The 25,777-nt window shown below is 44.8% G+C and overlaps 1 protein-coding gene across 1 annotated transcript; it reads right to left on the reverse strand.

Moving 5' to 3' along the window:
* Positions 1 to 452: 452 nt before the first annotated feature.
* Positions 453 to 25,152, reverse strand: PRPF6 (pre-mRNA processing factor 6). The gene is made up of 21 exons (XM_054274654.1): positions 24,982 to 25,152; positions 23,845 to 24,013; positions 22,603 to 22,721; positions 22,030 to 22,108; positions 21,209 to 21,385; positions 20,255 to 20,410; positions 19,540 to 19,634; positions 18,683 to 18,839; positions 18,310 to 18,472; positions 15,372 to 15,490; positions 14,493 to 14,711; positions 13,045 to 13,167; positions 12,079 to 12,200; positions 10,837 to 10,975; positions 9,591 to 9,710; positions 8,145 to 8,321; positions 7,229 to 7,362; positions 6,662 to 6,753; positions 4,557 to 4,671; positions 2,461 to 2,587; positions 453 to 1,718 (listed from the first exon to the last, which is right to left on the reverse strand). Exons 1-21 carry the CDS (start codon positions 25,050 to 25,052, stop codon positions 1,566 to 1,568), a joined length of 2,826 nt encoding a protein of 941 aa, XP_054130629.1. The 5' UTR covers positions 25,053 to 25,152; the 3' UTR covers positions 453 to 1,565.
* Positions 25,153 to 25,777: the final 625 nt, after the last annotated feature.

The following is a 25,777-nucleotide window of genomic DNA, read 5'->3' on the forward strand; positions in this document are numbered from 1 at the left end:
TGTCTACCCTCTCCTTTGAATATCATCTCCATTCCCCTTCCCAAACTCTTCCCCTCTTTTCCAGCAATGGCACAAAATCCCTAAGCAAGAGCCTCTCAACTCCCAATGCCTCTCACTCACCTTTGGGAAACTACAATTCCATGGGACATCCGTGAGCTACACCCTTTCATCAGCTATTCCAGAGAATGCACAAGAGTTTCCATTATGAATCCAAACAAACAAAGGCTTCTGCTTCCAGACCAACCTGCAAGCAAAAGCCTCTCTGCTCCAGCATTAAAAGATCCGTTTTTGGCTTCTCACCCGTTTTGGCAAGAGGCTGTAGCCCAGCTTGGTGCAGCCAGCACTGGCAGGCACCTTCCCAGAGTGCTGGGAGCCTGATAAGTCCAAAGCTTTCTGCTATCAGACCCCCTTTTCCCAGTCAGAATCAAAGGACAAGACCACACTCGAAGACAACAGAAGGAAACAAAAAAAAAGAAGCTGTATTTTATACATATTCTCCAACAAATAATAAGGGAGTTTCTCCTCCAACTAAATACATGGGATAATGCACATCCACAGACCTGGATACAGGTGCTATAGCCTCAGGTGTAAGACAGTACAGCTTCTCATTCTATGACCACAACAAAGTCAGGAGGTTGGGGTAAAAATAGTACACACCACAAGTGTAGAAAATTGAAGACAGTGTACAAAGGGTTCCAAACACAAAGCTTTCCCTCTCTTGAGTTTGCTTTTTTCTATTTGCACTTGCAGGGAGCCATCCCAAACCTCCCAGCCACAGGCAGTCACAGCTGTGTAACAGCACAGTCTCCCAACAACTCGAAATAAATGTTCTTCCTTCAAAAGGGCTTTCAGGGATTGCTGAGTGTTACCTTGTTACTTCAAACCACCACTGTGCTTAATGAACTCAGATACCTAAAAGAATAGGCTTTACTATGTACATTTAAAAATTGAGGAAAAGTTCTCTAAAAATATGCTTTTGAATTTGACAAAATGCTCCAGCTGCTCAGGTTGGAGGAAGACCTCCAAGCTGTGCAGCAGCTTGTTAGCAGAGACCAAACTAAAGCACCTAAAGAAGAGGAGCCAGCCCAGAGCTTTCCCTGTGCTGCTGGGCTGCTCACAAAACTCCACCCATCTCCTTCAAGGACACTCTGTGTATTCCAACAGCAACAACCCAGACAAGGAACCAACATCAGATGGGCCAAACACTAAAGGGGGACAGGGAACACATGCCAGGGCCAAGAACAGAAGGACTGCCACATGTCAGAACCCATACAAGCGCTAATTAAAGCTTGTGTTTGCAGGGGGAATCAGGAATCAACATGGAAATGCTAACAGAGCCTCACAAGACTGCTCCTGTCTCCTGTGTGACACCAGCTCCAATGTTCCCATGTGCTGCAGAAGCTGATGGCCATGCTGGGGAAAGAAGGAAGCAGCTTTTCCTTTTGGGAGAAAGCTCCTTCCTGTCATCATCCATGTCCTGTCCTTCCAAATCTGTGCCACTGAAAGGGCACCACGAGCAGGTTGAGTCCTACAGGGACCTCTGAGGCAGCTGAGGCCAGCACGCTCTAGAAGGTATTTTTCAGCTTGGCTGCCACAAGCACGAGAATCTCTCCAATCTTTTTCTGCCAGTTCTCTATGTCCTTGGAGACATCACACCAGAGCTCTCCACGGCGAGGCTCAGCATTCTCACAGCGTTTTCTCACCTCTTCTTGTTGCTCCTACAGGGAAGAGAAATGACAGTTTGTCCTGCTTTGTTCCGGAACACAGCCAAAAACTGAACTCTCCCCAATTCAAAAACTCTTCCAAAGATTATGGTGGGGTTTGGGGTCTGTTATTTTCAAAAGAAGACCAAGTCAAAATTCAGAAGCAGCAAGTTTCCTGCCTGGCTGAGCTGCAGGTAAGCAAGTTTTGGCTATTGCAGAGAAACTGCAACAGAAACTTCCTGTGCATTACCACCTGCAGGAGCTGTGTCAAGTGAAAGGTCTCTCTGAAGTCAGAAGATAAAACACCCCCATCATTTCAGCAGTAAAAACTGCTGTAAGAGATTAGAGTTGGCTGTTCCTCTGGCTGTGTTCACATGCAACCTGTACTCAACACTTGGGAAGAAACAGCCCCAGTTACACAAACCCAGCACCACAATTCCAGCACAATCCCCTCTGAGCAAGCTTGAGTTTTACAAGAGGAAGATTCATTTCAGAGATTTTTGCATGAACCAGCAGAACCGTGGACAGCAAAGCAGCCTGAAACACAGCTCAGCTAATGACAGCACCTTTGAAAAGCCACCACACAGGCCTGTTCATGCTCATTCATGACCAGGCATGACACCCAGCCTCCCCTGTGACCACACAGGCAGGAGCAGGGGCAGCGTGCTCAGCCCAGCACTGCTGCAATCCCAGGACTGGGCAACCCCTGGCAGCCAGGGATTGCTGCTGCCTCCCCTGTTCCCAGGCCCACACTCACCTCTGTGCCATGCTGGAGCTCAAATTTGTAGAAGAAGGCCCAGGCATCCCCCAGGTCAGAGTCGATCTTCACCGTGCGGTGGAACCACTCTCTGGCCTTGGTTATTTTCCGCTCGCTCCAGAACAGCCTGGTGGGAAAAGCAGAGGGGAGCTGACAAACAGCCTCACTTTAGGGGAAGAGGGCAACCCACAGGAGCTCCCAACTTAAAGGCTCTGCAGGTGTTCCAGTTCTCTGCTCTCCCAGGGAGTAAACAGCAGATTTTTAGGCAACTTGCAGACCACCCTGCCTCTGGAAAGGGAAGGGAGTGAGAGGACTGAAAAGAACACCCAGCACTTCCTATTCACTGCCCCACACTGAGGCAGGACAAGTTAGAGAGTAACTCAGCCCCAGGCACAGACAGGCTCTGCTGAGAGGGGAAGCATTACAGAGCTCAACCTTTGCTGTTTAATTGCTTTAATTTTGCTGTTCTAGATTTGGTGTCGAAGAGACAGAATTACATGGCTACATCTATTCCCAACCCTTCAATTTCTTTACATTTCAAGTCAATTTTAGCATCTAATAATTAAATAACTTTTAAAAGCTGGTAACTGACTGCTGTATGGTCACATGCTCACATCTACAAAGCCTGCTGGGGTGGAGTGGAGCAGACCTGCCTTATCAGCCCCATTTTCCAAGGAAAAACAAGTATGGAAGCTTCTGCACTCAAACCCCAGCCTGGCACAGCCCCACTGCTGCCATTTCATCCAGGCACTGGTCAATGCTGAAATTTCTCCCCAGTAATGAACAAGCTGAGTCAAGAGTCTCTTGGTTTCACTCCTTTGCATTAAAGAGTTCATTTGAGCTATAAGGTCTTTATCAAATCAGCCACCCCTCATAAAGAGCTTAGCCTGTCATAAAATTATACAGCTTATGTGATTGTTTTTAAGCCCTATAATACTCTTGATTGTTCTGTGTTAAATAAACTGTGATTTACAAGAGCATGAACAATGATAGCAGAGGTTTAACACCTGCAAGTAGTGGCCATTTTCAGGAACATATTTAACAAAAGTTTGTCACAGATGTGAGACACTCTGTACCTACAGAGGCAAGTCCTGATGGGTGGTGGAAGCTGTTTATGTTGGGATTAGCTGTTAAACAGCCTGAGGTTGCACCAGAAGGGGCCTGGGAGCAGTTGCCATAAAGCAAAAGTTAACATTTTTCTCACTTGCTGCTAAAGCTGAACAAGTCAGCTGTCAGGATCTGGCAGAACCCAGTGTTGCAGTCACTGGAGTGTATCCTACAGTTTTCTTTGGCTTATAAAGTAGAGTTGTGAAAGAATTGGGCAACTTCGAGCAAAATGTCTCCTGTATTAACCTCTTCTGCTATTCACAGAGGGAGAAAAGTAAGTTTGTTTCCATCACAGCTGCTGTAAGGCTGCTCACACATCAGAGCAGGATGTGGCACACATCAATTCTAACAGTGAGTTTTAATCACTGAAATTCTTACAATTCAACCTGGACAAGAAAACAATTCCTAGCAGATTATCTTCCCATTTCAGAGAAGCAAACTACAGAATGGCTGGTGGTTTGCATTCTGGAAGAGGGCACACCTGAAGAACAATGACACAGGGGACATTCAGGAGCAGAACATCTAGCTCAGAATTTAAAAAGACACCTGACAGAATCTAGGACAGAGAGGAAAGATGAAAACTACAGTCAGCCACATAAAACTTGAAAAATAACTTTAAAAAAAGTCCCTATGTTCACAGATACTTAAAACATACCCTGAACCACTTAAGCCTAGTTCACCTGACAGTGAAACCATCTTCAAGGGACAGAAAGAAAACTGGCCAAAGGGCTTTGTGTGAGTGCATTGCTGCCTGTGCCAGTCCCAGACCCACCAGAACAGCTCGAGGGCAGGCTGACATTCCCCACTTGGAATCAAGGGAGAGATCTGCACAGTTACTAGGAGACAGCTGGAGAGCTGCTCCCTGCTTTGGGACTTATTAGAGCTGCTGCAGCCAGAATCACACGGCTGTGCTGGAGTGCAGTGCTCCATCCTGGAAGCAGCCACACACTGACATGGATATTTTTACTGCATCAAGCACAGAAACTCACTTGGCCACAGCCAGCAGGACATGTGGGTCATGTTCACACTTCTTGAGAGCATCCACACTCTTGGTCTTTCGTTGCGGTCGCGCTTCAAGGAAAATTGCTTCTGACCACAGGATTCCTTAATCAAATCAAGTAGGAAGATTGTTTAGTGTTATTTTGAGGCTAACCCTCCCCACCCTGGCATCAGGCTGGTGCTGTGCATCACAAGCAGCAGTACAGGCCCCACCCTGGTGGTTATTCACCCCCAACCTCATCCCAGACCACTCTTCCCACACAGATACTTCATTCAGTACTATGAATTTTAGCTACTGTGTGCACCACACTGGAGCTTCAGCTCTGGGGGTTTCTGTACCACAATTCCTGCAGCTCCAGCACTGCCTAACTCAGAGCTCAGGCTTTTCAGATGACACACTGCAAACTCTGAGACAGAGAAGGAAAATCAGCGTTTCCAAAGGGAAAGGTATCTGGCTGTTTGAACAGGCAACTGCAGTGGCAGAAGTCTCAAAAAGTGCACAGTGCAGTCTGGGAACAGTTTCAAGGGTGCTGGAGAGCACCACAGTCTTATTGATGCTGGCTCCACACACACTGATGAAGGACAGAGTAGATCCAGGAAAGCTGGGTTTAATCCCTAGCTCCTCTCACTGCCAAAAGCAAGGAAGGAAATATGCTCAGGGGAGCATGAAATCTGCAGTTTCTCATGTCAGCCAGGCACACCTGATCACTTCAAAGCAAAGTCTGAGAGCTGGTGTCTGCCAGGACTCCATCAAAGCACTCTGGCTTCTCATAAATGGCACCACAGGAACACACACGAGCTTTGATAACTGCAGTGACGAACAGGAGAGAGACTCTCTTCTTCTTGCTCTTTACATATAGGATCACAAACACCATAATATTTCTATTTTATTCTTTGTGCAGCCTGCCACCCATCAGGAATCAATTCTGCAATCAATGGACCCAAACCTCTGGTTTACATGACTGCAGGTGGCCAACCAGCCAAGTCCTGCAGGCTTTGATTATGGTTTGTTGAGGTCTAAGATAAAGTTGGAAGCAATTGTTTAAACAAAAACTGAGATCCTGCTGCCCATTTCCATAGCAACAGGCAGATCTGTAAAACAGCCTGTGATGACAAACACTCATTAGGTCATTCACAAAAACAAAGCAGGATTTTGGGTGGTGCTGCTTTGGTGACCCACTTGCATGGAGAGTACCTTGCAATGAGTTTATCATGTCATAAAAGTCTCTTAATTCCCAATTATTTTACTGAGACTTAAGCAGCCACCAATTAAACACCCTTCAAAACGTAGCCTGAAGGCAGGCCAAGCCTTGCCCTGAAGTAAGTTACTACAATTTGTAGTTATGTGACATCTTCTCCCCAAAGACATCACATGTTTAAATAATTAAGGTTTCATGCAATTCTGCCCCAAAATAGGGATGTGATAGGCACTTCATCCTCCCATCCCAAGAGGCAAATGTTTCCACTGCTGGTTAGAACTAACTGACTTACATCATATGACCTCTTAGCCTTTTCTTACATGAGCTAAAATAATCAAAAACCAGAACTGAACATTTATGGTTCATGATCCTCTAATCATGACTCTGGTGGAAATTCACTGCCAGCACAAGTTATTAAACTCACAGTGCTGCAACCAGTGCAGACAAACCGGCAACTGGGAATCTCCTAAGGCCAGCTGAACTCCAGAGGGACAGGGAAAGCACCATTCTTTTTCCACCAAACTTCCTAACTACAAACACTTCTTTCATTTTAAACTTTGGCAGAATTCTACCAGCTTCCGAGAAAAGCCCACCCATATCCAAGATGCTTTTGCAGGAAGCCTGGGCACAAAGTGTGGACCACAGATCCAATAACATATTGGGTACTGCAGAAATATGGAACAACACTAATCCATGATCCCTCAGGTGTCAGAGAGCACAAAGTAACTTGGATTGTTCTTAAAGACCCTCAACATTTCCTTTGCAGAAGGATGGCTGCCACCTCTCCAAAACACCATATTCTGAGACCTAGCCAGAAAGGATATCTTGGGAAAAAATGTGCTTCTATCAACTGGGCAAAACAATTGTGTTTAAGGTAGAACTGAGACCCAGCTCACCGGAATTGGGGCACTCTTGCAGTGCCTTGGCCATCAGGGTGTTTGCAATGTTCTTCAGCCCAGCTCGGTACTCCAAGCGCACAGACTCCAACCTGGTGGGGAAGAGACTCTGATGATATTTATGCCAACATTCACCGGGCTGAAACAAACACTGGTGAAGGTCACTGGAAACTGAAAATATCTGCCCATATTCTGAATATGTGTAGGTGACTGACATCTTCCCATTCCTCTCCATCTAAAAATAAATGTGACTTTTATTCCATAATGGCTCAGACAAAAAACAATCTGAAACCAGCAGTAACAGCATGGAAAGAGCCCTGTGCATGATGCATGCTCTGTGCACTCCAACTATCAGTAAAGAAATAACTGCTTCCCAGATCCTTGCAGTAGCTAGCCAGGACCACCAAAGCTTTTCTGCTATTCAGAGAAATTATTAGTCCAGAAGAAACTCCAGGATGGGCAGGGTCTTAAGTCCCAGGCTCAAATGGCTGAGATTATGTGAAATAGCTGTCCTGAAGAGCAGATTGAATTTGTAGCCCAAACTCAGTTCAAATCCACACAACTCACCAGAGATCTGGATTCTTTGGATTCTTCAGGCGAGACTTTTCCAAGATGGCTCTTGCTCTAGTGAGCTGCCCAACTTTCTCCTCCAGCCTGGACAGCAAAAGCCACAGGGGTATGGAATGGGGGCACTTCTTCAACTGTTTAAAAAAAAAAAAAGTATGCTCATAGGTAAATTTGGAAAAAAATCTTCTAATTCCTATAGAAAACAACTTCCCTCCCTATATCCTCCTGGAGAGTTTAGCAAAAGAGAGACCAAGCTGATTAAGTCTCTCAAATTTCTCCAGTTAATCTTAGAGCACAGAAGTGAAGTTTTTCCTGTACCCAGAATAGTCAGATACATCAGGTATGGCTGAGCTATCCCAGCAGTAAGAGAAAGAACACACTTCCCTTAACACAGCTACAATTTGTGCTCTTTCTGCAGATGGAGGCTCTCACACAGCCCCAAACCACAGCAGAGTGTGCAGGGAGTCATTAGGATATGGACCCTGGCAGAAACCTGTGCCCAAATGACTTTGGTGGCTGTGGACTTTGAGCATTCATACCCAAGGACACCAATTACCATTTAAAAGAGAGTAGTGCTCTGTAGGCCACCTCCTTTCACAGTGTGCATCTAAGAGCTGCTGAGAAAGATTTTCTTTTAAGAGTTCTGGTTTTAGTCTTTACAGGTCTTAGAGAATTACTGTGCAAAGCCTTTTTTCCTGCCTGTGAGGAGTCAGGCATACAGAGAACTCTCTCAAGCAAGAAAGTCAATCTTGCATATGGGTAATGTGTAAAAGAAATTCTTGCTTATTTCTTTTTTTTTCTTTTGCTGTCTTAACCAATGACATAAATCATATCCTTGGCTATCCATTCTGATTCAAAGACAGACATCTCTCCATGCCAGCAGCACAAAGCAAACCTGCAGTAACATCCATCTTACCCCTTGATTATAAGCCTCCCGTGCTTTCTCTACCAGCTCTTTTTGTTCCTCAATTTGTCCTTTCATCATCCATAATTTGGGGAAGTCCTCATAGTGCTTCAGGGCTTCCTCACAGAGCTCCTGGGCTGCAGCAATGTTCCCAAGCACCCACTCCAACTTCACAGACTTCATGAAGACCTGGGAACAAAGCAGAGCTGTTTACCACCAGCAGCCATTAGAAAACCATTTATCTGCCAAAGCAGCAGGTTCCACTTTCATGTATCCTTTCATGTATTCATGTATCATATTAGAGTGTTATTGATTAGCTACAGTTTGAAGTAAAATAAAAGTGAAAATATCAGTGTTAAATAATAGCAGGAACAAGTAACAATAAGAAAGGTAAATGCAAATGCTAAAGGAGTTAGAACAGTGTGGTCCACCTGGATCTCACCTATTTACATAATTAATAACATAGATCTGGTATTTGCATCATCACAGAATCATAGAATGGCTTGCATTGAAAAAGTAGTATTTGCATAAAGAGCACAGCTCTAACAGCACAACCAGTTAACAAACCTGAGCCTCCTTCACCAGCTCAATCTGATCTCCTCAGATCCAAGCTACCAAGACAACCTTTTCTTACTTATGGCTTCAGGCTCTGTTGTCCTGCTCATTAGAAACTGGTACATGAAACTTTTCTGTCCCCCAAATCCTTCTTTCTGGCTATGCAGGACAGTCACAGCTATGAGAAATACACTACAAACCAAAGGCTCTCTCACTGCTCTCTGATTCCCATCCTCCCCATTCCCAAACTCCCCCAGCTGTGACCTCACAAGAGAGGCACCAAGTCTGAAAGCAGAGCTTCAGCCCCAGCTGCAGAAGCTCCCTGACTCAGGGAGGAAGAGGACAGTTAAAAAGATGTAGGATGTAACAACAACTGAGGGGGAGGAACAGAGGACAGAGATCAAACTAACTTTTCATTTACTTGGACAAGTTAAAATGCTTTTGTATGAAGAGCTGAAAATGGACAGTTTATCATACCAGAGGTAACTGGAGATAAACACAGGAGTGTGACTTTAAGCACCAAACCACCCCAGAGCTGTCTTTAGTAGAAGCATAAGTGAGTCTTCTGTGAAAGCATTTTCTCTTTTTTCCAAGACGTGCTTTTATGCAAAACAAACATTACACAAACAGCTGTAAACTGGGAAATTCCTGACTTTTGCCATTTATGTAAAAAACCAATTGAAACCCTTCACTTGATCCTGGCCTTTTTTTCCCATCATGCCACGACTTTGTGTCGCAATTCCAAGCGCTCGCACAGCGGCCCCATGCCCCGGAAGGCAATGGCAGGGAGCCACAGGGTCAATCAATCCCCACGGCCACAGAACTGAAGGAACTCCTCCTTCCGTCCCAAATCCCCTGTGGCCAAGGGGCCTGAGCCTCTCCTCACCCTCCCCACGTCCTCACCCTTGCTGTGGGGGCACTGCTGCGAGCCTTTGCCAGCAGCCTCCTCGCTCTTTCATACTCATTGTTCTCCGACTCGAGCTTCACGGCAGCCAGCCAGATCTCCTCGCTGTTGGGGTTGGCCTGCAAGAACACAAAGTGACAGACAAATGCACACAGTGAATCAACAGCAGATTTAATCCTCTGTTTGATCCAGATTAAAATTGAAATCAGAGCTTTGTCAATCCACAGTAGGATTTTTTTTTTCAGCGCAAGCTCCTCCCAGTCTTCTTTGACCTTTGAAGTTTATAGAAATCCTCCAAAACAGATGGGCAACACAAAGATATATGCCAGTTTAGAAGTTGGATGCTTCTCAATTGTTGAAAAGCAGTAATGCTTGATCTTCTGAACTTCCAGTTTAAATACTGAAAACATCACAGGGTCTGCCACAATGAGACCCTCATTTTATTACCCTCAAGCAAAAAAGCTGCAGCTTTAATTCCCCACTGAGGTCTGTGAAAACTCTTCCAATAAAAGTCATTTCAGTCAAGAACTTTTCAGCCTAGTAACAAAGAGCACTGAGAACAGATTAAGGAAGTATCTTTTACCTTCCATTTCAGGACCTGTCTTTTTTTTTTTTTTTCTCACTTAGCTTTTAAGCCTAATTCCCAGTGTTAGAAGCACTCTGCCTATCTTTGCTACAGCATCCAGCAGGCAATTCCCTTCATTAGTGGGACTGATCCAAGACATAAGTAATGCAGTGACCTCATTAGGGCAGACCATAATCCTTCCCTTGAGGTGACCCAAGACAACAGGATTTTGATCCATGACTGGGATTGGTGGGAGTCATACTAGTCAGACTGATGGTTTGAAAACTCATAGAATCACAGGCTGGTTTGGGTTGGAAGGGACATTAAAGATCATTTCATCCCAATCCCACAGGCAGGGATGCCATGCACCAAACCAGGTTGCTCAGAGCCCCATCCAACCTGGCTTTCAACACCTCCAGGCATGGGGCAGCCACAACCTCTCTGGACAACTTCTTCCAGCTCAGGACCTGGTGCAGAACTACTTAAATGAGCAGTACCACAGCCTTGCTTCCAGCTTGCTGCTGTTTTACAGAACATTTTGTCACACAAAGCAACCAAAGAACAGCGGAAGTCTCCATCACTCTGAAAGGCAGCAGGAATCTGGTGTTGACAGGAAAAAGCCTGCTCTGTATTCTTTACCTGTCACATTTAACACACTCTGACAAGTGTAACAGACCCACCTGGAAAGCCAGGGCCAAGATGCTTCTGGCTGCTGGCACATCTCCTGCCAGCCACTTGGATTTGGCTCCCATGAGCCACAGCACTTCTGCTTTGGGACAGTGAGCAACAGCTCTCTGCAAAAGAGCCTCCAAGGATTCTCTGAGGACAAGAAACAGCAAGTTACAATCCCTCCAGGTACTGCCAAGGGCCAGCTCTCTCACACCATTTCCACTATCACTCAGTGTTATAAATATTGTTGCAAAGTCCAGTGTTGTAAACCTTGATAAGCTGTTTCATAACAAGGAAAGGGTGGGGTCTTTTTTCACAAGGGTTCTGAAATCAGCATTCCACAAACGGCTCATTGTTCAGACACCTTTGATAGCCTCTGTGGAAAGAGCCCTCACACAAACAGCTCCTTTCTCTTAGAAAGAGTCATTCTGCTTAAAAAACCTTTCTAGAAGCTGAGACAGGAAGGTTTTCAGAATTGTTAAATGAGGTTGGCTTGATCTTATGCAATCAACTTTTTTCTCCTCTGGTAAATATACTTTACAGGTAGAACATGGGGCTTAAAAGCCAGCCACCACTTGGAAACATGGGAAAACAACATCAAAAGAGAAGGTATATTTGTTCCCAATTAAAAAAAAAGGCTTGAATGAGGAAGAACTCAGCATCTGCAGTCACTTCCACAACATAGCCTTACTGGCCTTAATAAGGATGATTCCACATGTATAAGTGGCCTACTGCAGAGATTGTTTGCTTTAGTCTAAGCTGTGGGCAGAAAGTTTCTGACATGTAAAGCTTTGTGAATAAACTTTAAAAAGAGCCTGAGTATAACAGTATAACACCAATCTTAATTCAGAATGTGATACACATTCAGTGTTTAATCAGAAAATACCAGAGATGCTTGGACACATTCAGCTATGAAGTAGTTTATCTATGAAAACTAAATAAAACACATTTTACGTGATTTGTAGCCCTATATTTTTCCAGAGGTGCCTTCTCAAAGACAATTGTTCCTACCTTGTCTCTTCACAGCTATTTTTACCATGTAACCCCTATTGCCAAGAACCATTTTATGACTTCATAAAACTTAAGGATGTTCTGAGCACAACAATAACAAAGAAGGTCAGACCTGCAAAACACGGCAGTGAGTTTCCTCCAGCTGCACTAACTCTGCACTTGCACCACACCAGGGACCATGCTGCAGTTTTCCTTCATCCCCAGCCTGTTCCCCTGTCTCAGGGATTGTGCAGCACACATACCTGGTTCCATGGTTCTTTTCAAAGTAGGCTGCTCTCAGCCACACACTCTTCTTGCTCGGGAAGACTTGCAAGGCATAGGCATAAATGGCTCGGGCACACTCCAGGGCATTATGAGCAACACACTGAGGGAAGACAGATCAGGACTAAGTCAGCTTAAGGGAGCACTGGAATCGAGAGCAAGCAGGAATTACACATGCACAATTCAACCCAGAACTCAGTAACTCGGTGTAATCCATGAATTGAGGCATTAATAGAGAACAGAACATTTACAATCAGCTTTTTAAAAGGAAGCAGGGAAGGAATTTCCAAGTATCCCTCTACAGAGCACAAGAATCCCTGGCCTTTCAATGGGACTGACACTCACAGGCCAGCTTGAAACATCAGCAAGGCATTGGAAAGGATCTCATGTTAGCACTTCATTTTGTTATTTCACAGGCAAAACCCTAAGCACCACAGCATGTGCCCCCCACTGCTCTGAGCCCAATTTAAGGCCAGTGAAGTTGGACATTTCTCATGCTGAAATACGATTTAGTTCTTAGCACATGTTCAAACTATTCCCCTAAAGCAAAGAAAGCCTGGTAAAACTTCTACCCACTCCATTGTCCAGTCTTACATTAACTCCTGAGCTACAATGGCTATGCCTTGAAACTCAACTCCCTGCTCCTTTACACATAACTCAATCTCTGTTGATGTCTCACACTCACCAAAAAAAAAAATCCACACCAAGTTAGCACACAAACTATATCAATATCAACTTTTTGTTTAGTAAAAACTCAAATCTGAATAAAGCTCTGTAATAACTTCCTGAGGCAGAGAGTGGCCAAAGGCAGGCAGGTGGTGTGGGAATCACATCCACTTTCTCTGACAAAGCCATTTCCCAGGCACCAGTGCAATTTCCTCAAATGAAAAAAAGACAATCCCACAATAAAACAAAGCCAACAAAAAGCAGCATCCAGCTGGACATACACTGTCTGCATCCTCCATCCAGGTGTGTTTCCGATCCTCTTCCTCGATCCCGATCCCAATCACAGCTCTCATGATGGCCTGGCACGTGGCCACACTTCCAGCTTTATCACATTCCTCGGCATCCTAGGAACAACAGGAAAGCTCTGCTCATTCTGAGAGCTCAGCACAAGAGGTTAAAGTTTGCAATGGCAACTCCTCATGCACAAACACAGAGACATTGTGGTCACTGCCACAGCACGAACATCTCATTGCTCCAACACTCCCTGACACAGAGCAGGAGCCTGCAGCCACCAGGAAGGTGCTGCAGCACTACACAGAATCATTCAAGCTGCTTAAGAAACAGATCACATCAATTCCATCCACTGAAAAGGTCACAATGTGTGATCTTTCCAGACCCAGAAGTCTTTTCCTACAGCTCCACAACCCTGGGCTGACCCAAGCAGGGACCTGGGCAATAAAAAAAAAAAATTCACAAGGAAGAACTGTAACATCAAAACTACTGACCTTCTTCCAGCTTTGAGATGATTAAGTCTCAAAAAAGGCTTGGCTATAACTAAATTTAAGAGAATCCCATCAAGAAGTGTAAAGTCAAAGGTGCAAAGACTCTCTCACCAGACCATGTATGGAAAAGTGGAGTTTCCTGACACTCAAAGCTTTCAGAAAGCCAAGCATGTCTTGCTTAAACTTGTTGAAAAGTCCTCTGATCAGATAACAGACAGAAGCAGTTCTAGTCCTGAGAAGGAACTCGAGAACACAATTATGCAGAGGCTGTGCTTGTGGATTTTTTAAAAGAGAAGTTGAAATTAACCTTTAATTGGTTTACTGCTGTAAAGAAAGTCAGAATTCTTTTAGATGTTAACAAGGATATCCATTTAATATTAAATACTTCATTCATTATCAATGCTCTTAAGCAGTGTAAGATTTTGCTGCCTTGACCCACTGTAAATTATTTCAGTAGGAAACTGCTTTAAAGACTTATGATCAAACAAAGCACAGAACATATTCAGGAGGAAAGAGCTTCAGTACAGGACTAAAAGAATATTTCCTACATGCTGCAAATGCAGTATTTGTATTGATTTCTCATAATGCCATTTGACAAAGACTTGTGGGGCAAACAAATACCTGTCAAGCCAAAAGACACATATGCAAAAAAATACATAAATCCTTCACTGAAGGCTTTAAGCCTCCATCCTACTTAAGGCAGCAGCTGCTTCAACTTGAAGCTACTTATCTTCCATGACAGAAGCAAACCAGACATTTCTCAGCAAAACACATGTGATGTTACCCCAGGGTATCACTTATGGCATTGACCCTGCTCAGCTTTTTAGTCTCATCTCTTGTCTCTTCACAGGGACCTCCACTGACAAGCCAGGTGCAAAATGACTCTGTAGCAGCCTTCAGACCAGAACCTGTACAGTCTCTCTAGTCCTTCAAGACCGAGCACATACCTGTATCCACTGCTCCCTGTTGATTTCCACCCCGTTAGCCCTGAGAGATGTGATGGCTCTGTCAATGATTTTCTCCACCATCTGGGTGTTTCCATTGGCTTCCTCCAGTTTGGCAGCAGTGATCCAGATGTGCCGGTCCGTGGGGATGTTCTCGCGCGCTTTGTTCAGGACTTTACGAGCGTTCTCGTACGTCTCCAGCCTCGCCAGCGCCAGCCACAGCTGCAGAGCAACAAAAGATGGGTTGGAGATGAGAACAAGGAGATGACAAGGCTGCTGTATGGCAGTGTCAGCCCACAGAGATAAGCAGCTTCACGCTGCTTGCTACTGGTTGGCAACAGTCCTCAAGCACTGCAAGGAGGCTGTGGAATACCAATGGAGGAAAGGAGAAACAGGCTGCTACTGCCCTGATCATCACTGGGTATCATCCCCATCTGCTGGGCTCTTATACTCCTATTTTCTGTTCACATCACCTCTCAAACAGCTGAATTGAACACTCTGATTTGGTGGTTTGTCTTTTGTACTTGTTTCAGAAATAAGTAACTTTTAGATTCACCAGGTTAAACATTCACTCATTTCCCCAGCTGTCAAGGCACCACATATGGACACAAACACGGCTCAGTGCCTGCAGCAGACACAGCTGTGCACTGCCATGACTAACCTAACAATTACACACCAAAATGAGGCATGTAATGACCACCAGACAATTAACTCCAAAGGAAAAAAAAACCACATTCCACTATTCATCATATCCTTCCCACTGTGGGAGAAAACCTTGTGTGGAGAAGCACTGCTCACCCTGCCTTTTGCCTGCAAAGCTCTACTGCCAGCCTGAAGTGGGGTGTAGGGGTTTTTTTATTACACTATTTTTTTTTAACTCACTTCAACACTGGTTGGACAGCACTCCACAGCCCTGCTCAGCATGATCCTGGCATCCTCAGGTTCCTCCAGCTCCACGGCTGCTTTCCACAAACGCACTGAGTTTGGAACGTGCTCAAGGGCTAGAGAGGCAAAACAATTATGTCAATAATGATAAAATAGTTTACCTATGAGATCTGTATTTTCTAAACATGAGATAATAAAGGATTTGTGCTATTACAAGGAAATGTCCTGAAGGAGGGAAAGTAGTGAATTTACCTATTTGGGCTCTTGCTTCAACAATGAGAATTTAAAACCAGAAAATAAAACACTTAATCATTTTAATTGGAAACAGCTTTTGGAGAGCCAAGGGCTTTTTTGTTGTACATGCTGTAATTGCATCCTCCTCAGTAAAACACCTGGCTGAACAAAGCCTTCAGTCTCAGCAAATGAGTAGATGAAGATCTTCAACACTGGGCAGCTTAAATACCACCAGGTCTGCCTTTATAGAAAAGGAGCATCTTCAACAATAACTAATAATACAGTCTTGTTCCTTACATGTTTAAACTGCCCCTTCACAATTCAGTTTTCCTGAATTCTTCCTTCAGTAAGCCTCTCCTGACAGCTCAATGGACCCCAGCTTCACTTCCCAAAAAGCTGTTGTCCTGCCATGCAAATATAAACCAGGGATGCATAAAAACTTAAAGGTCTCGCTGACAGTAAGCCATGAGCACCAAGAGTGCTTCCAGCAATCCAATATGGACTCCATCTAATTAGGATTCTTCAAGGCTTCCTTAATCTTGTCCCAGAGTTAGCTGCATTCTCTGCAGCCTGTCCTACATGTACTGCCTGAAGCATTAAATGCTAAACAACAACTTTCCTCAGCCCTTCTCATTAAGAGAGATTGAGAAACCAAAGGGGTTTTTTAGCCTTTTGTCCCTCCAATTTGCACCCCAGACTGCTGAAATCAGCTGCATTGCAGCATTACTTCCACTGCTTCCATGGTGACTGTACACAAATGTGCCATAGTTACAGAGGACTGAGCACATCCCTCTTCAATAAAGCAAGCACAATCACAGGGACACAAAAATGAGTAGGAAAAGGCATCTAAAACCACTTTGGAACTAGCTGGCCTTCCAGGCAAGGCTGTTCTTTGAGGCATTGCTGCAGAGGTACAGGGCTGAGCCTCAACTCACACAGAGATTTACAACAAGCATTAACCATTTGTCTCCAAGTCTACAGCTGCAGGAGATTTTCCTGAAGAACTTAAGTGAGTAATGTCAGCCTCCAAGATCTGAAAGCATCACTCTGCAGGACAGAAAATGTTTTCATAAACACAGAATTTGATTTTTAGACCTCAAGCTGTATTTCAGCCACTCAGCTTGCTGAGTCTCCAGTCAGACTGAGGCTTTAAAAACTCCAGAGGTTCTGCTGGATGGTAGGAATGCACACAGAGAGGAGAAATGCATTATGAAAGGTCACACTTCAGTGACATTACCTGGCACTCAGGCTTTTTTATTTTGGAGAAATAATGGGTTATGCTGCCACTTAAGGTTCCAAGCTCCATATTACTGATGCTCCCTAGGCAGCAGAGGAGCACTGTGAAGCTGTTAACAGGCAGAAACTGGGAAGAGAATGATAAATCCAGTTCCATTCCACTAACAGCTTTGTTAGTGTTACCTAACCATGAGATTAGGTAGGTGGTTCCAAAAACTGAATGTTTTTCTCTTCATAAATACAGTGTTTGAAGCAAAGCTCAATATTAGTGGGTAAGTCACTGCTCTCACACAAGACCCTCTCCTACCTGAGCTGGGCTCTCAGATCTATTTCTGCTCCTTTAGAAGTGTTTTTCTGTTCAACATCTGTGACTGTTCCTGAGAAGGACATGCAGTGTCACAGGAGCAGCACTTCACACCATGCTGCACTGCAGAGCCAATGGAAATTAAAAAAGCCAATGAATAGTTAATATCTCAACTCTTTAGAACTTGAAATCCAACAACTTTGAGATGCCTTTCATCCAGATGTAGTAAGAGGTCATCGCACTAGAGATCTGCAATTTTACATGCAAGAGGTAAGAGGTGGGAGGCAACGAATTCCTTTGAACCTAAACCACTCAATACTGCAGACTGTTTCACAATGATTCAGTAAATGTATCAAATCCAGACCCTTTTCCCTGTCTAGATTAAAGGCAGGAGATGTAACTAATACAACTCAGTAGTCATGAAGGAACTAATCTCTACTGATACAGGCCCAGCTACTTAAACTAATCAAAGAATTCATATTTTGAACTTCTGAGGAAGACCTGGGCTCAGGACAATACAACAAACTGCTGTTGAAGAGATCATTGTTTGGAACAGACAGTAATTCCGTGAAAGAGGAAAACCTCCAAGTGCAATAAATCCAAGGAAATGTAAAGTTTCAGGTAAGCACCACAAAGAAAGGCCTTTTGTCCTTTTGTCAAAGACAAAATTTGCTACACTACAGCAAATCCTGCAGCTCAACAGGCTGAATGATATGAGAAGCCCAAGACCTCTAAAGCTCCTCCAGCAGCAGCCACTGTGGCATCTAACAGGCTACAAGCAAGTAGGAACAATCAATTCCAGTATCTTTTCCAAAAAGTATCACAAGGTGACATCCAGAGCACCTTTTTATCCTTAGAACATCATTTTTTAATTGCTTCCATCTACTTATTTAATTGTGATCAAGCTGGAACTGGCTTAGGTAAGTGAAATACCATTTTGAAATTGTTCAGTACCTTCATCAGCTTTCTACTGAAGGATGTTTTACAAACACTTCAACACTTTTGTTCTTTGGTTTAAGAGCAGCAAGTTCCACCATTAGTACACAAATTGTAATTTCAACAGGCAAGCAAAAAAAGCAGCTGAACTTATGGCCACACCTTGAACAACTCATAACACAATGAGTGCAATGCCTTCATTCCCTGACCCCCAGGAGCTCTCACCTTTCCTAAGGACACGTTTCTTGGCCCTGATGTCAGTCTCCAGCTCTGCTGCTCGGATGTAGATGCGCACCGACTGCGGCAGGTGCCGCACAGCCTGGGCCACCACTGCCTTGGCTGTATCTCCAGGCTGCAGCCGAGCAGCTTCCAACCAAACATCTTCACTCTGTCAGGAAAAACAACCCAGCTTCCTTTACATCACAACAAGAATGCAAAATCACAGCTCCTGCCTAAGCAGGTGTTTTGTAATACAGTAAACAGTGAAGGTGTATCGGGCAGAGCCTCAATCAAGCTCAACAGAGATTGTGCTGCTCATGAACCACAACTTTTTCCTACTATCCCACAAGGATCAGCAAGGAAACAAAGCAGTTCTGACCTTAGGGCACATCTCTGTTCCTTTCATGATGAGGTTTCGAGCCACCTGGAGTTTGCCAGTGACCTCCTCCAGGCGGGCTGATGCTATCCAGGCTGGGGGATGATGAGGATTGGTCTCTCGGACGGATTTCAGCAGCAAACGGGCTTTTTTGATATCACTGAAGGAGGAGGGAAAAACAGGAAGGAAAATTTTCAGCACATTGGGAAACAATTCTCCTGAACCAGGATGTGCTCAGATCCACAGTAACTGTGACCTCAAATTTTTCCATATTGAAGACACAAAACCTTCTACCAAAACAAGCTCACATATACACACCAACACAGCCAGATCACAGTGAAAGCCAGTTAAATATTTAAGTAAGATTTTTGGGAATTACAGCTGGGCACTTGCAGCCAGAGGCTGATAAGCCCAAGCACTGATGTAAATCAAGAATTAGCATCAATATTTACACATACTGCTCTGATTTAAAGAGCAAGTCTTTATGAAACACATGTCAAGCTCCAGGCTAAAGAGGTTCTCAGAGGTCGTCAATCAAGCCTAAATTAGCAGCACAAAAGTACAATTAACCAGGTTATTTCCTGGCTGGCAGGCAGCCACACACTGCCATCATTCTGGCATGGAAATAGGGATGGAATGGAAACAATCTCCACAATTGATGCATCCAGGTCAGATGCTAATACCTCAGCTGAAAGACTAGACCAGATCTCATGTTAAAAGAATTCATCCTCAAAAACTCACCTGGTATTTCTTACAAACTAAATGCCAGCTGAAAGCACCCACTCAGACAGATTTCCATTTACATGTAGGCTCAGTGCCATTGCTAAGAGGATAAATCTGTTAATCCTTCTTAAACTTACTTGATATCTCCTCCATGTGTGGGAATCATGGAATTCAAGTCTGTCAAATATCCTTTTGGATCCACTACAGTCTGGCCACTCACAGAGTCTGACACCTGGGAAAGTCAAGTCACAGCTGCTGAAATGACCACTCACAGCCCCTGAACACCTAAAAACACACTGTGGCTCTGCAAAAATCCTAATATTCATCTGTTCCCAAAAGCAAGGAAGGAGGAAAACACAAAGCCTTGCTTATCAGCTTTTTTCTATTTCTAAAATATACAATTTTAACATTAAAATCCAGACAAGAAGCAGGCTGGTGATAAGCAGTCACCCAAGGGTCTTGCAGCCCTGCCAGCTAAAGGCATTCTTTTTAGAATAACCAGATTTAGATGAGAAAATCAATGATAAAGAAGGCAAAAATCAGTATTTTTCAGCAGTTTGTCCTGCATCCTCACATAGGATAGAAGAGATGCTTCCATTGGTAGCATTCTATGTTGTTTGCCTCAAGGGCACCTCTGCTATAACCAGGCAGTCTGCTCTCCCATAATGACCAAGAATTCCAGGGACAAACCAGTATTTCTCAGGAAATTCTATTCTTTTTGAGGGCATAAAATGTGGGGAGAGGGACAACAAAATTATTTCATAGCTCAGCTGTTCTTGGATCTTCTAACACCCAAGAGAATTTAACACTTTTCTAAAACCAGTGACAGATCCTGCCTTCCCACATCCTTACCTGGCTTAGCCTCATATCCATCAAGGTGTTCCTGGCTTGGCCAATCTTCCTCATATCCAATTCACCTGTCCCAGGTGTCATCAAGCCTGGTGTCATTCCTCCTGGGTATGGAGTATTCAAACCCCCAGGATATGGAGTATTCAGTCCACCAAATTGCTATTAAAAAAAAAAAGTGAGAAAGTCATTCCTAAAACCTCTTCTGAGATTTCAAAAATAATTCAGACTATTGGCTGATTTGCACTTCCCCAGAAGCTGCACGACACAGATGCCCAACCCCAACAAGTACTTCTGATATGGCTTCCCTGGATCCCAAAGCATTTCTCATACAGGATGTATAAATCTATAGGTAATTACTAAAGTTTAGGCAAGTCAGTGAAATAAGCAATGAGAAAGTGAAAAATTCAAGCACAGACATCTGAACTTAGCACATTTAAATAAGAATATCTGTAAAGAAGTCCCATGGACACCTGGAGCCAGTCTAGGGCCAGTCAGGTGCTCCTGTAATTCTATGACCACAGCAGACTCTGGCCACACAGCAGCAAGCTAAATTACCTCATTTTTAGTTGACTGAAAGGCAAACCATATTTAACACAATCACCGCAGAACTAGGCAACCATTAAGTGAAAGTAAACTTTAATTTCTGTTTCCTTTTTGCAAGATGTTATTGTAACAGAAATGGTTTTGCTCACCAAAACTACCACCACCCTGCATTCAGCAAATAGGAAAAGAAACACTTTCTTCCATCTTTAAAACAAGAAGCAGGTTTTCCCTGCTTATCCCCATGTTTTTTCTGGTAATGGCTGTGCACTGAAAGTCTCCAGCAGCACACAAGTTTAACATCCAGAATTCCTTTGGCAGACTCAAACCACACCAAGTTTTTTGGTCAAATCCCAGTTTAACACTCATCTCTAACCCAGTTTGGCCACAGCTTGCCCAGGTTTGCTGTGTACTCACTGTCTGGCGTGGATCCACTGAAGTGTGGTTCTCCCCTGACTGCAAATGCTTTGCAAAGAAGCTGTCAGGGACAGGAGTCAGCTTCTCATAGCGAGGATTCCTCTGACGCTTGTTCCTGGCATCCCCCACCTCAGGAATACTCAGCCACTCCTCCTCAGTCACCTCTGCTAATTTCCGCTGTTCAGACAGGAGTTGTCATCAGTATTTGCTGCAGAAATGGCTTTTGAAGTGCTCTAACTCCTTAATAGATTTATTTTCTTGAAATAATTCGAGATCAATTAAACATTTAAGGGTCAGACTTTTTTCCTAATCCAACGTACAAAAGAATTAGATTCATTTAATTGGAATTTGGTTTTAGTCCAGACTGAGATTCCAAATCAATTTTGTTATTAGATTCAGTGCTGCAAACATTCAGATTAATCCTAGTGCCTGGAGCATTGAGTGGTTTACTACTAATCATTAGACAACAGTTTAAACAATACATTTTACTTAAAAGAAGATTTAGAGTCAGGAGATTATGCTCAGCTACTCCTGCAATGCTAACAAGTTATCAGTTTCCCTCAAAGATAGAAGTGTAGCACCTTCCACAAAGCACAAAACAAAAATTACCTATATCAAAATTTGCAGAAATTTCACTGCCTTGTGTACCCACATGAACAGTGTTTATTCTTCCAACAGAAAGTAATTCTGATCTGGAGAATATCGAAGTACTCCTTTGCCAATACACAAAATCAGAGCAAAGAAACAAACACACACAAAAGAATACACAGCCACCTCTTGTATCTCATAAAAAGTCACATTTCAGACATTTTTTTCCTTACTTTCAAGTCTGAGAACTGCTGCTGGATTTTGGGTCGTTCCATACGGTATTTTTCTATTTCCTCTTTTTCTCGCTGTTCCCTAAGGAAAAGGAATACTGAGTTATGCTCAAAGTAACACTGGAAAGTCTTTGATTAAAGTGCCAACATACCAGAAAAATGTGTTTGATAAGAGTTAGGGCAGAAAAAAGGGCATTTTTCCAAGCTTAGATTATCAACATTATAACAAGAGATCCTCTATCAAATAAGAGAGTATTATAGTGTAAAAACAGATATCTCCAAGTGAACTTCAGTCTCTGACCTCCTCTTAATGAGAAGTGACTTTAACAAGTAACACATACTGTTTACAAGCAGGAGGGGACTTCTCTAACAATTTCCAGTCTACTGTGCAGTCTGTGATGCATCAATATCCGTTGCTCAGCATCTCCCCACACCATCTTAATGAACTACAGTGACTCTTAATTAACTACAGTGAAGTAATTTAACCACAACCACTATCAAAGCAAGTGGTACAAGATACCTGTCATCCTCAATTACCCAGAAAACACCCCCTGCCAGTGCTGCAGCTTATCCTACCTCCTCTCCTTCCTGCGTTCATCCATCCTCTTATCCAAAGCTGCATAAATAGCATCTGCTTCTTCATCATCTTTTTCATAGGGGCCACTTGAGAACAGGCTCCCAGCATAGCCATTGAACTGGGAAATTGGAGAGAGAGGAAAAAAAAAAGAGGAAAAAAAGGAAATTTTTTTTAAAGTTCTTGTTATATTCCTGCAGCACCCAACAATCACTTGAAAATGCATTCACAGGCTGCTGCTGACAATATTGCATCAGACCAACACATCCCTAAATAAAAACATCCTCCTTCTACCACCCCATGGTGATGTTTATTCTCCCACACCATTTGAAGCAAAACTGCTACAAAATTGCTTCTTTCAAAATTGCTTCTCTCTCTGAACCACTTCTATTCAGCAATAAATGAGATCCCAGGATAGAAAAGCCATTCTCTTCCATTAACCACTTTCTCTTCTTACACCAGTGAAAGCAAACAGAAAGAATATCACAACATTCAACCAACCAAAGTGGGACTTAAACACAAGAGACTACACAGGCCACTTAAGGACAATATGTGGCACAGAATCACAGAGTCATTCAGGTTGGAAAAGACCTCCAAGATCATCAAGTCCAATCTTGTCAAAGCACACAAGCTTTCATTTGATTAAAAAAAAATACAGAAAAATAAACATATAACCCCTGAAATGCCTAAACTGATTTTTATTTAGAGATATTTTCCCAAGATTCTCAGGGCTCTGTATCAGTAGTTAAACCACAATCCACGCAGCAAGGCCACAATAGAAATCTGTAAGCACCATGCCACTGTGCATACTGAGGTCTCAACCAATAAATAAAAAAGGAAATGCTGCCTGCAAACTACAGGAAATTCTGGGTTTAAAGCCCCAGCTAAGAGTGGGGCTCTTACTGACAGGACAAGAGGACACAGTCTCAAGCTGCATCAAGGGAATATAGGTTGGATATTAGAAAAAAGTTTTTTACAGGAAGGGTGATAAAATTCTGGAATAGTCTGCCCAGGGAGGTGGTGTAGTCACCACCCCTGGGTGTGTTTAAAAAAGGCCTGGATGTGGCACTCAGTGTCATGGCTTAGTTGAGGTGTTGGGGCTGGGCTGGACTCGATGACCTTGAAGGTCTCTTCCAACTTGGTCATTCTGTGAATTCTGTGAGTTTGCAGAAAGAGCAGGGAGCTCAGGGACTCTTGTTCCACCTGGGAAAAAAACATCTGCAGGATGATGAAAACCCCCTCACCTCATCATAGTTGGTGTCGTTCAAATCCTCATCATCATCATCTGCAGTCTGGTTCTTCTTCATCTGGTCGCCCACGGTTCTCTTGCCGGGCGGCGCGTGCCGGTCGTCCACGGGGTCGTTGGCATCGCGGGCAGGGCCAATGTCGGAGCGCGTGGTGAAGCCCGTGGCCCTGCAGGGACAAACCAGGGGCTGCTCAGCTCACTGCACGCCAGCCTGCCACTGTCACTGCTCAGGACAGGCAGGGGAAACATCATTTGGCATCAGGCACTCCCTGTGAGCAGCATTTGTAAAGCCTGGGGGGGAAATGGCCTTGGAATCATGGAATGGTTTGGGTTGGGAGGGACCTCTGGGCTCACCCCATTGCAACCTCCTACCACCATCCCAGGTTGCTCCAAGCCCCATCCAACCTGGCCTCAGACATTACCAGGGATGGGGCAGCCACAGCTTCTCTGGGCACCCTTTTACAGGGAGAACTTTTCCAACAAACACAATGCAACCACCCAGCTCATGACTCTGCCACCCACGCTATGCATGGCCTCCTTTCTAAACTCTGTCCCTGGCTCTCTCAGCTGACCCTGCAGGCTGTGGGACACCACGAGTTGGGGGTCTGGGCAAAGGGATGGGGCAGCTGGAGCTCTTCTGAACCCCTACACTCGCCTGGCAGCACCTTGAGGGGCACAGCCAGCGGGATCTCCCCAGGGAATCAGTGGGGAACGAACACAACTCACACCCAGCAAAAACACCCTAAAAAAATGGTCCCAGCCACCACCAGACTCCCTCACTGTTCCCTCAACAAAAGTCCTGAAGTTTGATCATTTTTCAGACGGTCCCACGCACACACAGGCACAAGATCAGGAGGGACACAATCCCGGTCTGAAGCACCCGGGAACTCATCCTCGGAGCCAGGCTCACTTCTAAACACAAACCCGCCCAGCCAGAGAGCGAACGTGAACCATCAGGAAGGGACAACATTGAAAAGCCTCGGGGCCAGCCCGAGGGGACGGGGATGAGTGGGGCAGGGATATGGGACCCAGCCGGGCAGCGAAAGGGCTCGGGAGAGCGCCGGGGCCCGGCGGAGCGGCCGGGCCGGGAAGGGACCGGGGTGGGGGGGCCAGGCCAGGCCTGGCAGCGTCTCACCCGCGGCCCAGCCCCGGCACGTAGCCCAGGGGCGCGGGCATGCCCAGGAACGGCTTCTTCTTCTTGTTCATGATGGCGCTGGCGGCGAAGCGACACCGAGGCGAGACCGAAGAGGGACCGGAGCAGAACCGGCAGAGGCGGCCGGGAAAGCGGCGGCGGCGGCGGCGGCGGAAGCGGCGACGGGAGCAGGCGGGGCTGCCCGGGAGGGGAGAGCGGCGCTTCCGATCCCCCGGGGAGCAGCGCCCCCTGGCGGGGCGGAGGACCTGAGGCGAGGGGAGGAGAACGGGGATGATGAGGATGGTGGGGATGAAGGTCATGGGGATGGGAAAATGGGAAAATGGGAATGAGGATGGTGGGGGTGGGTATGGGAAAATGGGAATGAGGATGGTGGGGATGAAGGTCGTGGGGATGTTGAGCTGTGCTGTCATGAAGTTTAACATTTGTAGCAATTTGTTTTTTTTATTGTGATAGGAAACGAGCAACAGCTAAGGAACATCCTAGGAGCGGATGGCCCTGCAAGGAGCAAAGCTGATAATTTTGAGCTTTGTTTAACAAACCCTGGGCAGAATGGTGTAGAAAAGCGGGGAAAAGAGCCAGGAACATCCCAGGAGGATCTGGAGCTGGACAAAGCCCCCGTGCTGCTCACCCTTGTGTCCCCCAGCCTTTGCTTGCATGGGTGTAAGCTGCGAGCCTCGCTTCCCCCCTTCCCTCCTGCTAAAAATTTCTGAGCCAAATTCTCTCTGGGAGCAGAAGATTTCTGCTCATTTCTCCTCATGAACAGGTTCTCTGCTCATTC

Source organism: Melozone crissalis, unplaced genomic scaffold (genome assembly GCF_028551555.1).
Source record: "Melozone crissalis strain CALT ecotype California unplaced genomic scaffold, PUWL_Pcris_2 ptg000017l_1, whole genome shotgun sequence".
Classification (NCBI taxonomy): domain Eukaryota; kingdom Metazoa; phylum Chordata; class Aves; order Passeriformes; family Passerellidae; genus Melozone; species Melozone crissalis.